This window comes from Mastomys coucha, unplaced genomic scaffold (genome assembly GCF_008632895.1).
Source record: "Mastomys coucha isolate ucsf_1 unplaced genomic scaffold, UCSF_Mcou_1 pScaffold15, whole genome shotgun sequence".
Classification (NCBI taxonomy): Eukaryota; Metazoa; Chordata; class Mammalia; order Rodentia; family Muridae; genus Mastomys; species Mastomys coucha.
Window position 1 is genome coordinate 152898610 of NW_022196897.1, and position 15246 is coordinate 152913855.

Here is a 15246-nt window from a genome sequence, read left to right on the forward strand (position 1 = left end):
GAGCAAGGACCTGTATGTGAATCCCAACCACCAGGCCACCCTGGGTGAGTGTGCTGTGCCGAACAGCTGTGTTTCCTAAGTGCCTGCTGTTACTGTAAAGCTTGAGCTGTTCAATACATGTGGAGTGTTGGGGAGTTTAATTTATCTTCCTGTAGCTGTGGTATGATTCTCTGACAAAAGCATGTGAGGGAGAAAGGTTGGGGGTTGTGGTTGCTTTGTTTTTCAAGACAGGCTCTCTCTTGTGTAGCCTTGAGCTCACAGAGATCCATCTACCTCTGCCTCCTGAGTGCTGGAATTAAAAGCATAAGCCATCACCACCTGGCTAAGTTGTTTTATTTTTATTTTTTGTAGTATTAAAGAGTGAACCTAGAAGCTGGGTGGTGGTGGCGCACACCTTTAATCCCAGCACTTGGGAGGCAGAGGCAGGTGGATTTCTGAGTTCCAGGCCAGCCTGGTCTACAAAGTGAGTTCCAGGACAGCCAGGGCTACACAGAGAAACCCTGTCTCGAAAAAACCAAAAAAATAAAAAAGGATTGAATCTAGAACCTCATGTATGCTAAAAGTGATTCACCACTGAGCTGCTAAATAAAGGACTTAGTTTATTCATTGTTGTTGTTGTTATTTATTATTATTTTATGGATTTGGGTGTTTTACCAGGAAAGGTGGTCAGATTCCCTGAAACTGGAGCTACAGAAAGTTAGGGGCCACCATGTGGGTGCTGCAAATTGAACCCGGTTCCTCTGCAAGAGTAGCTAGTGCTCTTAATCACTGAGCCATCTCTCCAGCCCTCATTTATTTATTTTTAAGGATTTATTTTTTGCTCTCCGTGTATCTATATGCCATATGTGTGTGGGTGCCATACAAGGCCAGATCCCTTGAACTGGAGTAAGTTGCTTGATATAGGACTCAAACCTGGGCCTCTGGAAGAGCAGTGACCGCTCTTAACTGCTGAGCCAGCTCTCCAGTCCTTTTTTGTTTAGACTTAAGAAATATTATGTATATATATCTGTGTATGAGTGTATGCACATACGTGTAGGTTCCTATGACCGACAGAAGAGGGATTCAGTACCTGGAGTTAGAGTTTCATGAAGGAAGACGTTTCAGGCCTCCCTTTCTGTGCTATGACCTGGGCCTGCCTGGGCTTCCATTTCTGACCTCATTCTTCCCGTCCCCGAGTTGGTTCTGGTTCAGACTTTGGCTGAATCTTCCTGTTCTCATCCACTCATTTGTCCATGCTTGCACAAAGGCCACACTCCCTGAGCTATGTAGAGTCGTGGAAGGCAAGTCCTTCTGCTTGTTTTAAGTGCCTTGTTTTTGCATTTTCTTTTTTTGTGAATTTTAGAATTAATTTGAGTTCTGTGTAAAATAAATTTCTGCATTAAGCTGAGAAGTGTATTTAAGTGGTAGTCTTGGCACCTGTGTTCCTTTGGGTGCCAGCCTGCTGCTGTGGTCGATGTGAAGAAGGGCACCCAAGCCAGAGCTTGCTCAGCCACATCTGTTCCATCTGCTTAGCTGGTTTTGTTTGCTTTTATGTCACTGCAGGTCAGGAGAGGCTCCCAGATCAGGAAACGGGGGACGGAAAAGGCCTTGACATGGCAAGACGGTGCAGCGTGACATCAGTGGAGTCCACAGTGTCCTCGGGGACTCAGACAACCATTCAGGATGACCCAGAGCAGTTTGAGGTCATCAAACAACAGAAGGAAATCATTGAGCATGGCATTGAGCTGTGAGTGTGGCTGCTGTGCTGGGCCATCTCTCAGGGTCTTTGGCAAAGCTACACCTTCTCTAGCACCTGGAGGCTGACTCCAGGTCAAGTACCTCTGCAGGGAAGAACATGGGAGAGCTTGAGAGAAGGAGGGATGCTCTGGATGGAGAAGCCTGTGTGTAATTCAGCGGGCCTTGATTCCATGTTCTGATATAAAAACACTTTAGAGAACATCCAGGCATAGTGGTTTAGGCTTATAATCCTAGCCCTTAGGACACTGAGGCAGGAGAATAGCCTTGAGTTCAAAGCTAGATTGGGCTACATTGTAAACTCTGAGAAAACAAAGCCACCAAAAAAAAAAAAAAAAAAAAAGGCTGGAGAGATGGCTCATTGGTTAAGCGCCCTGGCTGCTCTTCCAGAGGGCCTGTCCTTAGGCTCAGTGCTCAGCAAACCATCTGTAACTCTCAGCCCAGAGGGTTTGCTGCCCTCTTCTGACCTCTGAGGGTGCCATGGTCATGCATGTGGCTTGCAGACATACATGTAGCAGAACATCTATATACATAAAAATAACAATAAATAAAATCTCACAGAAAGTACAGACAAAACAAGCAGAAGGTACCTGCTGCCTGGAGCATGTCTAAGCCCTGAACGGGAGCTCAGTGCTCACCCTGTCTGCTTTCTGCTGTGTAGGTTTTTCTCAGCCACTTGTAATTTGTAGCCGTTAGCATACTTTGACATACATGTTTGAGACTTAAGCGTTCTGCACATCACATGACACGTCATTGTGGTGATTGCTCAGCCTTTGCTTCTCCTAGTGTCTCATGCACCTCAGCACTCCATCTTGTGTTCTGTCTTCATTCGGATCGAGCAGGCACCTTACCTTAACAGTTGAAGCGAAGCACTCAGGTTTCAAGTGGAAGTGCTGAGCTGTGTTCCTGCCTCACCATCCCTGTGGTGATTGGTTCCCCCTCCCCACCCCCACCCCCACCCCCGAACAACTGAAGGAATGTTTTTTTCCTGAATTCACTGCAAAGAGCACAGTGAGCGACAGTTGAGTTTGACAACATGAACTGAGCCTCACGCTCCCCTGCCCAATGTCACTGCAGGCTTCCTGTTCTGTGCTGTGAGCTGGCCTCTCTCCCTGGCTCATCCCTGACAGCACTGGCCCACTGTCATGTTTTATACCCTGGTCACCGTGACGAAGAGCTCTCCCCTTTCAGTGCTCTCTATTCATTTAAATCCCTCAAGTCTGGCACACTATTCTTCCTCAAGAGGCCTCGAAAGCCATTCTGGCTACACAAGTCTCACTTTCCTGTCCTTACCCATTTGTGTCTTCATGGCCCTACCCCACCTGTATATCTCTCTCCCATGCAGGAGCTAGCAGATATGGAACTTACGCATTAGTTAGTTCTGCCTCTCCTTACTAGAAACCTAAACTGCATATTTAACAAAGGATGGAGATGTCAGCGTGGTTGTTTGAGGCTGTTAAGATAGCTCCTGGTCGTCTGTGGTCCATCTGTCATTTCAGATGACTGTGCCAGTGTCGTCAGCCATCACCCATGTAGAGGAAGGGAGAAGGCAGAAAGAACACACCCCTATCTGACTCACAGGTCCCCTTACTTGGGGTTGGAGAGATGGCTCAGTGGTTAAGAGCACTGGCTGCTTTCCAGAGGACCCCAAGTTCAATTCCCAGTACCCACTTAGCAGCTTACTGCTGCCTGTAACTCCAGTTCCTAGGGATCTAACAGACACATATGTAAGCAAAACACTAATGCACATCAAATCAAAACAAATAAAAACTTTGTATTTCCACCGTCCTGTATCAGGTGGCTCTGTGCCAAGCTCAGTTAAACATGGGGAGAGTGAACATGGGTGACAAGCAGCTAAGTCTGCAGTTGCAGGCTCAGAAATTAAGAGCTGCCGAGGTACAGTGGTACACTGTGGTCTCAGAACTTGGGAGACTTTAACAGGGGGATTTCCTTGGGTCCAAGGCTAGTCTGGGTCATATACTGAGGACCACATCTCAACAAAATACAAGGCTAAGTGTAGTGATACACACCTTTATCCAAGCTCTCCAGAGGCAGAGACAGAGGCAGAGGCAGGTAGATTTCTGTGAATTTGAAGCCAACCTAGGCTGCAAAGTGAGACCCTGTCTCAAAAAAACTAAAACAAAGGCAGAACAGGGCTGGTGAGATGGCTCAGTGGTAAAGGTCTTGCCGCCAACCTTGGTGACTCAGGGTTCTAGAGAGTCAGACCCTGCAGTTGTCCTGTAGTCTCCATGCTTGGTCACATGTGCACACATATAAATAAATAATGAATGAGTGGAAAAAGAACTTGCTGGTAGAATTTGGGGAAGCTGTGAACACTTGACTCAGTGCTAGCTCAGGTGCTAGGTAGCTCGTGTGCTAGTTAGTTAGCTCATGTGCTGGTTAGTTAGCTCAGGTGCTGGTTAGTTAGCTCATGTGCTGGTTAGTTAGCTCAGGTGCTGGTTAGTTAGCTCAGGTGCTGGTTAGTTAGCTCAGGTGCTGGTTAGTTAGCTCAGGTGCTGGTTAGTTAGCTCATGTGCTAGTTAGCTCACGTCCTAGTTAGCTCATGTGCTAGCTCCTTCAAGGTGCCCTGTAGCCACTCTCCTCAGATGCTAGTTTTCTCTGTGCTCTCTATTTTTAAGTAAACCACCTGTGTTCTGTCTCCTCTTTATAGCTTCAATAAGAAGCCCAAGCGAGGAATCCAGTTTCTCCAAGAGCAAGGCATGCTTGGAGCAGCTGTAGAAGATATTGCCCAATTTCTGCATCAGGAGGAGCGGCTAGATTCTGTAAGTCAGGGCTTGGTATGGCATGTTGCCCTGTGGGCTGATGCTGCATCTCACTGGCTTATACCCCCAGCTTGCCTGCTCCTGGGTGCAGACTGCTCTGCACCCTGGCTCCTGCAGCCCTGCTCTCCTTTGTCATTGTACAGAATCCCTTTATGTGAATGCACTTAGCTTTGAGGGACAGTGTCAGAGTCCAAAGTGGTCGAGGGACTACTAGGAGCTGTTCTCTGGCTGAGTGTGTCTGTTGTCCCTCCTTCTTCTCCTTCTCCTCTTCTCTCTCTGACAGGCTGTCCTGCATATGGAAGCAGGGTCAATCTTTCCCTGCTTCCTAACAGTCAGCTGCCGTGGGCACTTAGGGCCTTTGTTTTTCAGCCACTGCCAACCTCATGCACCCCATCAGTGTTTTTTGCTGTGGGCCATATTTAGCAGTTTCTAGATGTGAGTGTGTGTTTGTCTTTCAGACCCAGGTTGGCGAGTTTCTGGGAGATAGCACGAGGTTTAACAAGGAGGTGATGTATGCCTATGTGGACCAACTGGATTTCTGCGAAAAAGAGTTCGTCTCAGCCCTGAGGACATTCCTGGAAGGCTTCCGCCTGCCTGGGGAAGCCCAGAAGATTGACCGGTTAATGGAGAAGTTTGCTGCACGATACATAGAGTGTAACCAAGGGTGAGCGCTGTGGCAGCTGCTGCTGCTTTTTTGCGGACACTTATCTCAACTTGAGGTTTGGGGTTAGTCCTTGCAGTTCTACTAAGACACCAATATGGCTGTCCACTGCGGCAGGCTCTGCTAAGCTGTATCCCACGTGAGACTTTGCAGCAGCCTTACTTGTGTCTCTCACTACAGACAAGGAGGTTGGGGATCAGAGATGTTAAGTAACTTGTCTATGGTCTCATGGCTGCCTGGGCATGCCGGCACTGAAGGGGTGGAAGCAAGAAAGGTGAGAGGTAGAGGCAAGCCTGAGCCACCTTTGTCTTACAACAAACAAGACCAAGGCCTGAGCTGTAGATCAGTGGTAGAGCGCTTGCCCTGGATGGACGCATAAAGCCTTGGATCCTGTCACTGAAGAGTGTTGATGGAGAGTGGTGCTCCTGCTCTATCTCAAACAGCCAGCGAGGAGTGCAGTGTGGCTTTCTTCACTGCATGCTGATAAATGAACTACGGAAGTGGCTGCATAACTTAATAAAACCTTCCAACAAGTACTTGGTTTAATCTTGGGTTTTTAAGTTTTTATTTTGCTTATTATTGTACGTGTGTGTGATGACGTAGAGGGGCATGTGAGCCACAACATGGGCGTGGAGACTAAGGGACACTGTGGAACCAGTTTGATCCTTCTGCCTTTACGTGATTTCTAGGAATTGAACTCAGGTCATCAGGGCAGATACTTTTAGCTGTGGAGCCGTCCCCAAGCCCCAGCCCCAGCCCAGGTCGCTTAGTAGTCTGTTGCTGTTTTATAGGAAGTAGAGAAGTTTTGCCCTCACTGGGTGTGAAGTGGGAGAAGTGAGGACTGACTGGGGAAGGAGGTGAGGGAACAGGAGGGAAGCAGGCCTCATGGGGAGCTGAGAACAACACCCTGACTGCATGCACAGAGAGGCATGCACAGTCAGCTTTTGTGCTGACTCAACGTAAAAAGAAAGAGGCTAAGGGTCGTTAAACACTGCCTTCATCCTGCTGAGTCAGCGCCAGCTCTGAAAAGGTTAGAATCCCGGTTCGAAATTAGTCAAGGAAAAAGTGGCCAAGGCAAGATGTCTGAGGCCTCATGGGCCTCCCTCTGCATAGGGGCTGCGAGGGTCTGAGTGCACTGAACATGCTGAGGAACTGCTCAGGGCATAGTCCTTGACACTTCTGTCCCAGGCCAATTCCATTTTCATATTAATCAGTCCCTGCCCTGCTGGTGTGTGGCAGAGGCGGCCTCTGGCCTTTGGAACCTAACAATGCCCTCCAGGGACCTGGGGACAGTGTTCCATTGCCCTAGGCAGCCGGTTCAGGCCCTATCAGCTCTCCTGCTGCATTTCCTGGGATTTCTCTTTCCTGGTTTGTGCAGAGGAGTTTCCAGCTTCAATTCACATGTGATGGCTTACTGTCTACTTTCCTTACCTAAAACAAAACGTTGTAAAGCATGTGCTTTAACAGTATAAATATCTTGCCTTGTATTTCTCTGTTAAGTACCATAGTGGATAATAGAAACAATAGAATAAACAATAGAATAAATAATAACCAAAAAAGAACTTATGTGGTACCTCACTGCCAGAGTTCAGGCACTCAAGTTAGAGGGCCAAGAGGCCTCTGGCATGGGAAGGGTAAGGAGTTGTCCATCCGATCCATAGCAGGCTTGGTACCTTTGAGAGCGATTCTTGGCATCCTGTGCTCATTTGCCTACACTCTTGGCCCAGGATGCTCCTTAAGTCCTTTTTTAAAAATTCCTTGAAGCCACTCAACCCAGAGAAGCCCAACTGCTGACGCACGGGCTCAGTCAGCTCCTTTGTGGCTGGCTGTTGACTCTTGTTTGGTGGTAATGCTTCAGAAGGCTTCCCTGGCTGCGCATCACACAGTTCAGCAGGCCTGCTCTTGGTGGCCTATGTCCCCACTAGTGCCATCCCACTAGTGCCGTCCCATTAGTGCCGTCCCATTAGTGCTGTCCCCACTAGTGCCGTCCCCACTAGTGCCATCCCCACTAGTGCCATCCCCACTAGTGCCATCCCCATTAGTGCCATCCTCACTAGTGCCATCCCACTAGTGCCGCCCCACTAGTGCCGCCCCACTAGTGCTGTCCCCACTAGTGCCATGCTATGTGGTTGTGTTCTTATCTGGGTTCTTTCCTTCCAGGCAAACCCTGTTTGCTAGTGCAGACACTGCGTATGTCTTGGCATACTCCATCATTATGCTAACCACAGACCTGCACAGCCCACAGGTAAGTACCCCACAGTTTGTATATTGAAAAGGTAAGAGACATGGGTGACTTTATTAGGGCATTTCGGTGTTTTAAAAATGTGCTTCTTTTTCTTTTCTTTTCTTTTTTTAATTTCAGGTAAAGAATAAGATGACAAAAGAGCAGTATATTAAAATGAACCGGGGCATCAACGACAGTAAAGACCTGCCTGAGGAGTATCTGTCCAGCATCTACGAAGAGATAGAGGGCAAGAAGATTGCGATGAAGGAGACAAAGGAGCACACAATTGCAACCAAGTCCACCAAGCAGAGTAAGGCCTGCTGCTGCACCTGCCCGTCAGCACAAACATCTTTCATTGAAATATAATGGCACCATTTTCCCTTCCCGTCCTCCTTACATCCAGTGCCTCCCCCTTGCTCCCTCTCAGATTCATGGCTTCTTTTTCTTTAAATTGTTATTGTTACATAGATACACAAATGCATAAACACGCCGTTGAGTGAGCTTGTGAGTACATGACTTCAGAGCTGACCCCTCCTCCCTGGGGAGACAGGTTCTCCCCAGAGCAGTCCTCAGTTGCTTGTGGGTCTTTGTCTAGGGGCGGGGGCGGGCTCACCTCTGCTTTTTGGGTACATCAGAAAGTAGGATTAAGTATGCTGCTGGTGATAAATTTAATTGCATATCTAGATACTTGAATAGTAATATGATTAAATTAATATGATTATATGGTTCCTTTATAGTGTGGTTCTTGCTAGATTTATAATTAAGAACAAGAAAGAATTTAAAATATCTAATCTACAAGCTAAACTGTCCTCCCCCAGACTTTAACTCAGGGCGACTGTGTCAGTTGTGGCCAGGACTCTTATGAGCCCCCGTGCTGCTGTCAGTCACTGGGAAGCTCACAGGCAGTGCAGTGCAGGAGAGCACGGGATCTCGAGACTCACTCCTTGGGCCAAGCCAAGCTGTTACTTACAAGCCCCCACCTCTACCCCCATCTCCACCCACCCCCGCCCTGGGTAAGAAGGCCCTCCTAACCATTCTGCCTCATCATCCTCATCTGTAAAATGGTAATATTTATAACAGGTTCCCAAGGCTAATTGGGGAAATCTCTGAGTTAATTAGGCTTTTGAGGCAGTTCCTGTCGCAGGACAAACACTCTGTATGTGTCTTGTTTCCTTGCAGATGTAGCGAGTGAAAAGCAGAGGCGGCTGCTGTACAATGTGGAGATGGAGCAGATGGCTAAAACGGCCAAAGCTCTGATGGAGGCTGTGAGCCATGCCAAAGCTCCGTTTACCAGCGCCACACACTTGGACCATGTTCGGCCAATGTTCAAAGTGAGTGTCCTAGGAAGTTAGCGTGTTGCCAAGCCTGATTCTGTGGGTGGCCTGCTATAAAGTGTGTGGCAGGTCCCAGTGGGGAAAAATGGAAAGACCAGGGGCTGGCTTCTGCAGGTGCCAGCTCAGTCATGGCCTCTGCTGTCCAGCTGCCTGGATTTGAATCTTGGCTTTGCCACTGTGTCACCATGTGACCGTGGTCGGGTAGTTCTCTCTCAATCTGTTCATTTTCTGTCAGTGGAGATGAGGACAGAGCTGCTTTGATGGTTTGATGGGGATGGCATGACACTTCGAGAGGGCTGTTTTGTTTTTAGAGTGACTTGTTATGGGCATGCACAGCGTGGAATGTAGAGGTGAGGTGGCAGGCTGTTGGACTGAGCACTCTTCCTTTACCATGTGGGCCCTGGGGTTAATATCAGGCCTCCGGCTTGGAGGAAGTGCCCTTACTAGTCCCTTTCCCAGCCCTACAGGCCAGTTTTTTGGGTGACACCTCCTCACCTTATTGGCTTCAAGATGAGATGAAGTGCAAGAGAAGACATAGTCTGAACATTTTTAAATGTTTAGGAAAGACATACACACACATAAATAAGTAATATAACTTTTGAAACGGGATATGTGTGTTTGTATTTACCCCAGCCTGCCTGTGGAAGTCAGAGCACAACATGCTGGAATCAGGTCTGCTTCCACCATGTGAATTCCCTGCACTGAATTTGTCTTGTCTGTCATGGCAGACAAGTGTTTACCACTGAGCATTTCTCCAACATCTTTTTTCTCTGTTTTGTTTCCTTTGTTTTGTTTTGTTTTGGGGACAGAGCCTCACTCTGTGGCCTTGCCTGGCCCGGCACTGATCTTTAGGCTGGCCTCTGACTCATAGAGACCCGCCTTGTTTTACTGATACTTAGTCTACATGCCAGCTTTTGACTGTTTCTGCCTGTGTAGAGACTGAGTCTATGGGACCGATGAGACGGCTCAGCACTTCAGTGCACTGGCTGCTCTTGCAGAGGGTCAGGGTCTGTTCCTAGTAGCTATCTACAGCTCCTTTTTCAGGGGACTGTGACACTGTCTTCTACCTCGGTGGTCACCAGGCACTAACAGGACACAGACACACATGTAAACAAAACATTCATATGCACCAAATAAATTTTTTTTTAAAGATTTATTTTATTTTATTTTATGTGTATGAGTACACTGTAGCTGTACAGATTGTCGTGAGCTAACATGCGTGTGGCTTCTGGGATTTGAACTCAGGACCTGCTGCTGGCCCCACTCACTCTGGCTCTGCTCAAAGACTCACCAGAAGAGGGTGTCCGATCTCATTACGGATGGTTGTGAGTCACCATGTGGTTGCTGGGGTCCGAACTCAGGACCTTAGGAAGAGCAGTCAATGCTCTTACCCGCTGAGCCATCTCGCCAGCCCTGCACGAAATAAATCTTTTCTGTTTTCTTTCGAGACAGGATTTCTCTGTTTAGCCCTGGCTGTCCTGGAACTCACTCTGTAGATCAGGCTGGCCTTGAACTCAGAAATCCGCCTGTCTCTGCCTCCCAAGTGCTGGGATTAAGGGCATGCACCACCACTGCCCGACATGAAATAAATCTTAACACAAATTAACCTGACTCTCATTCACAGGGAAAGAGACCAGTGACATGTGCTATAGGTGCAAATGGTTACTGCCCACTTAGTAATAGTACATCTATAGTGACCATAGCTTATAAGGACTGTTCTATATTGTGAATGGAATAGATGGAAGTCAGGCTGCGGTGGACTTGGCATTTTTGCTATTCCTGTACTGGACATGGTATACTCTGAGTGCTCTTTGCCATGCTGAAATTCTGGGTGTTAATGAAACTTGCTTCCTCTGCAGCTGGTGTGGACGCCGCTGCTGGCAGCCTATAGCATTGGCTTGCAGAACTGTGATGACACGGAGGTGGCCTCCCTGTGTTTGGAAGGCATCAGGTGTGCGGTCCGCATTGCCTGCATCTTTGGAATGCAGGTACGGAGAAGTGAGCTGTCTGTCTTTAGATTGTCAAAGCTTTGGAACTACCAGGGATTTCCAGTTGACCACTGTTTCAGCAAACCACTTACTCATTCCCACTGAGAAACAACCCATGGCTTTGTGCTAACAATGGCTCCAGTGGGGAGAATCCTGGGGGTCCAGATTGAAACTGACTAGAGGTGACAAAAGCGCCTCTTCATCCGCCTGCCACATCGACCTGCCCTGATGCTTCCGTGTCTGGCTGAGGCCATAGCTCCCTACAAAAGTGTGGTGTAGTTAGCGGACTGAAACCTCCAGTTCATCCTCAGCATTGCCACAGTGGCTGCCACTTTGTGTAGCCCATTGTTTCTATGACTTCCCTGTCTGCCATCTGCTCTGGGAAAGGAGATGGTTGGATGCAGCATTGATGTTTCTATAAACCTTGTTTGCATCCTGAGATGTTAAACAAGTCAGTGCAGGCTTTGAGCCGTTTTGCAGTCCCAAGGTTGGTCCTTCCTACTCCTTGCTTCTCGGTCAGTGAGCATCTGCCCATTAGCTTGTTCAGAAAACCTCTGTCTTCTGTCCCCATCCATCTTTCTTTTGATGGTTCTGAAGGTTCTGAGGCCAGGGTCTCAGAGTCCTCTCTGGCACTTCTCCAGCCTGATGATGTTGGCCCTCCAAACTCAAAGTCACAGCTTGCCTCCTCATTTATACCACCCTACAGGACTGCTGTCAGTGTTAGCTCTTACTCCATAGTCTTGGCATCCAGCAGAGACATTGGAACACAGGAGAAGAGAGACAGTGTATGGTTGAGGTCACTGCAGAGAGCTAGTTCTCAAGTGTAGTTGTGCACAGTGAGCCTCAGTGCTCCAATGGTGGAAGCCTGTCAGCATGGGATGGCTGGATCTTGGTGCACCAAGAGCCTGCTGTGTGCATTTGGAAGAAGAGAGAAGCTGGAAGCAGCAGCCCGCCATGTGAGTGGCCACATTGTGGGTGGAGTCACAGCGCTCCCTGGGCTTCTCTTTCAGCTGGAACGAGATGCCTATGTTCAGGCCCTTGCTCGCTTTTCCCTGCTGACAGCCAGCTCCAGCATCACAGAAATGAAACAGAAAAACATCGACACCATAAAGACACTCATCACTGTGGCTCACACCGATGGCAACTACCTTGGCAACTCCTGGCATGAGGTATGCATCTTTGCCTTTTCTGAAGGTGACTCTAGGCCTCCGATTCCTTTATCTCCTGCCCACTTCTATGGCTGGTACAGTGAAGCCTTCCTTTACCTCATGAATCTGAAATCTGCCCATGAAGACAGAGTTCATGCCCTTCCTACACTGATGGCAGAAAACAAATCAGTGAAAAGATGGTGCGCAGTGATGGACAGCAGTGAGCACAACTTGGAGTGGTGTTGGGAGAGTGCTCAGGAGGGTTTTCAGAAAGTCATCTTGGTAAGGGGCACACATCTGTTCTGTTCACAGCTGAAGGAATGAGTGGGGGGAAGTATTGTCCTAGGCATAAAAAGCAGAAATTGCCAGACCTGAGGCCAAGTGAGAGATGGCACAGTAAAGGAAGTGTGGGGGCCAGGAAGGCCGATGCGCAGAGTCTGAGGAAGAGAGTTCGAGCAGGAACTAAGTCTGAGCACACAGGTTGAGTGGCATGGGAAACAGAGCCCTGCTCCAGTCAGTGTCTTTTTGTTGAGCACTCCGTGAAGTTTGCAAATATATGTAATTCTGTATGTGTGGAACCCAGCTTACCAGTTCTCTTATTTATTGTTCATGTTTGTTCGTGACGGGGTTTCTCTGTGTAGCCCTAGCTATCCTGGAACTGTGTAGAACAGGCTGTCCTCGAACTCAGAGATCCACCAACCTTCCTCTGCCTCCTGAGTGCTGGGATTAAAAGCATGTGCCACCACTGCCTGGCTCAAGTTTTATTCTTAGTGTAAAAATTTGCATGTTCCAGAAAATAGTGACTGACAGAAGACTACAGTGCCCTCTTTCTGGCTGTGAAGCAAGGCTTCATTTCTCATGCCTTCTCTTTTGTAGATCTTGAAGTGCATCAGCCAGCTGGAGCTCGCTCAGCTGATAGGAACCGGGGTGAAGACCCGCTACCTCTCTGGCTCTGGGCGGGAAAGAGAAGGGAGCCTGAAGGGCCACAGCCTGGCAGGAGAAGAACTCATGGGTCTGGGCCTCGGTAAGATATGCCAACACAGAGCCACAAGTTAACGGTGATGAAGCTCTTCTCACAGCAGGACTGTCCTGTGCAGTGTCTCTTCCTTGTGCAGTTGATAGCATGTCTGTCGATTCCATGGGCGTGCTGCTGCAGCTGTCTTGTTGTGATTGAGTACAAGCACCCGTTTTCCAGCGTGAGCATGGTGCATGGTGGCTGCTGTCCCTTCTCCACCCGGGGCCATGCTGAGGCCCCTGCAGTAGAGACTTTACTGTCCTGCCTGTGTCTCTACTGTCCCTACTTTCAAAAGGTTGGATCATCTCCACATTTCATCTGTGGTCTCAGAGTAAATAGTTGTTCCCATCTCTACTGTGAGTTGAAGGACTCTGGCCCATGATATGGTGAGAATAATAGTCAATGTGGCAAGCAAGTGTGCCAGGCCACATTCTGAGCACCCAGTTTATATATTTGAGCTCATTTGATTCTCAGAATGATCCAGTGAGTTGAGGACTGCTACCTGCCCATTGTGTAAACTGAGGAAACTGAGGCATGGGGAAAGTGACATGACAGAGTCAGATGGCAGGGAGGTAGCCTAGGCTGCTGGGTGCACGTACACAGTGGAGCAGCCAGTGCAGTTCAAATTCTGGGGACACAGGCAGTGACAACACCTGCTGTTTGTGTGCTCTGAGGATGACTCCAATGAGATCCTGCACAGCTCACCAGTGTCCAGCAGAGGAGCCACCGTGTTCTCGGAGCCCTTGGCTACTCACTTGCTGCATGTTTGTTTCCTAAGCATTGAGGGGTCTCCTACAAGCAAGAGTCTATAGTAAGGGTCTGGGTTAATCCCAGAGCGTAAGCAGTGGAGCTGTGTCTGTTCTTGGTTGTGTTTCTGTTGCTTCCGGGTTCTCATTCATGGCCTTTGTATTTGCCTGAGGCAAAGGCACTTCCTACTGTCTGTGCGATTTGCTGCTTTTGAGGCAAAGTTTCCTGTAGCCAGAGCTGGCCTCAGACTTACTACATAGGAGAGGCTAGCCTTGAACTCCTGATCCTTATGTCTCTGCCTCCTGAGTGCTAAGACTAAGTGTGCACCACTGTGCTCAGCCTGGGTACTTTGTTCTAAATACTTGATAGTGCCTGGAGTCCTGCTGATTTTGTGTGTTATGTTTTAGGTAACTTGGTGAGTGGTGGTGTGGACAAAAGACAGATGGCCAGCCTCCAGGAGTCTGTTGGTGAAACCAGCTCACAGAGTGTGGTTGTCGCAGTTGACAGGTGAGGATTTTGTTCTCCAGTGATGCTCCACCACTTGTGCCTGACATCACTTGTTAGCTTCTGGGTGTGTGGTTCTAATCTGTGGAACTGTTATTGTTTCCTCTCTGCCTTTTCTGAGTACTTGAGAAATTTCAATTTTCCCCCCTAGAATTTTTACTGGCTCTACCAGACTGGATGGAAATGCAATAGGTATGTATCTTGACTTCTGTGCCAACAGTGTATGCCTCCCATTGTAATGTGTGAATGTCTCCAACTGGGTGTCCCATGGTTCCTGCCTGTCTGTCCTGTAGTTGACTTTGTCCGCTGGCTGTGTGCTGTGTCCATGGATGAGCTGGCTTCTCCCCACCACCCCCGAATGTTCAGCCTGCAGAAGATTGTGGAGATATCCTACTACAACATGAACCGGATCCGGCTACAGTGGTCTCGGATATGGCATGTCATTGGAGATCACTTCAATAAGGTAGCTGCCTACATCTAAAAACCACTTTAGCAGCCGCTGGAAGAAAGCAGGTGCTAAGTTCACAAAGGATGTAATGGGAAGAGTCGGCCCCATCTCGGGGGGTGGGGGGGGTTGTCATCCATACACTTTTTTCCATGAAGTCATGGACAGTTTGATAGGAGCAATGTTGTGCTTATATTTGGATAGGAGTCATGTAGAATGAATTAAAAGTCCAGTGGTGGGCTGGAGAAATGGCTAAATGGTTAAGAGCACTGACTGCTCTTCAAGAGGTCCTGAGTTAAATTCCCAGCGACCACATGGTGGCTCACAACCATCTGTAATGGGATCTGATGCCCTCTTCTGAAGATACTGACAGTGTACTCACATACATAAAATAAATAAAAATAAAATAAAATAAATACTATACTAATCCATGTCCATGACTGGGACTATAGGTCATTTGATAGAGTGTTGCCTACCATGCACAAAGTCCTGAGTTCAGTCCCCAGCACTGCATAAATAGGACATGGTGGTATATGCCTGTAACCTGGCATGGAACTGACAATCATCAGTGGCTGTGGAGCAAATTCTAGGCCAGCCTAGATACATGACTCCTCCCCTTCCCCCCTTTTCTTCTTCTTCTTTTTTTTTTTTTTTTTTTTTTTT

General features: G+C 48.2%; 1 protein-coding gene across 3 annotated transcripts in view; it reads left to right on the forward strand.

The window, feature by feature from the left end:
- Arfgef2 (ADP ribosylation factor guanine nucleotide exchange factor 2) overlaps window positions 1–15246 on the forward strand; it is an 89416-nt gene that overhangs the window by 44594 nt on the left and 29576 nt on the right. For all 3 annotated transcript variants that reach the window (XM_031372803.1, XM_031372804.1, XM_031372805.1), the window contains exons 13-25: window positions 1–44; window positions 1543–1726; window positions 4406–4517; window positions 4976–5181; window positions 7339–7423; window positions 7541–7712; window positions 8582–8733; window positions 10596–10724; window positions 11735–11893; window positions 12749–12896; window positions 14042–14141; window positions 14290–14330; window positions 14432–14601. The exon at window positions 1–44 is cut by the window's left edge and continues 65 nt beyond it. In XM_031372803.1, the coding sequence (XP_031228663.1) occupies window positions 1–44; window positions 1543–1726; window positions 4406–4517; window positions 4976–5181; window positions 7339–7423; window positions 7541–7712; window positions 8582–8733; window positions 10596–10724; window positions 11735–11893; window positions 12749–12896; window positions 14042–14141; window positions 14290–14330; window positions 14432–14601 (1702 nt within the window). The remainder of the gene's footprint in view (window positions 45–1542; window positions 1727–4405; window positions 4518–4975; window positions 5182–7338; window positions 7424–7540; window positions 7713–8581; window positions 8734–10595; window positions 10725–11734; window positions 11894–12748; window positions 12897–14041; window positions 14142–14289; window positions 14331–14431; window positions 14602–15246) is intronic.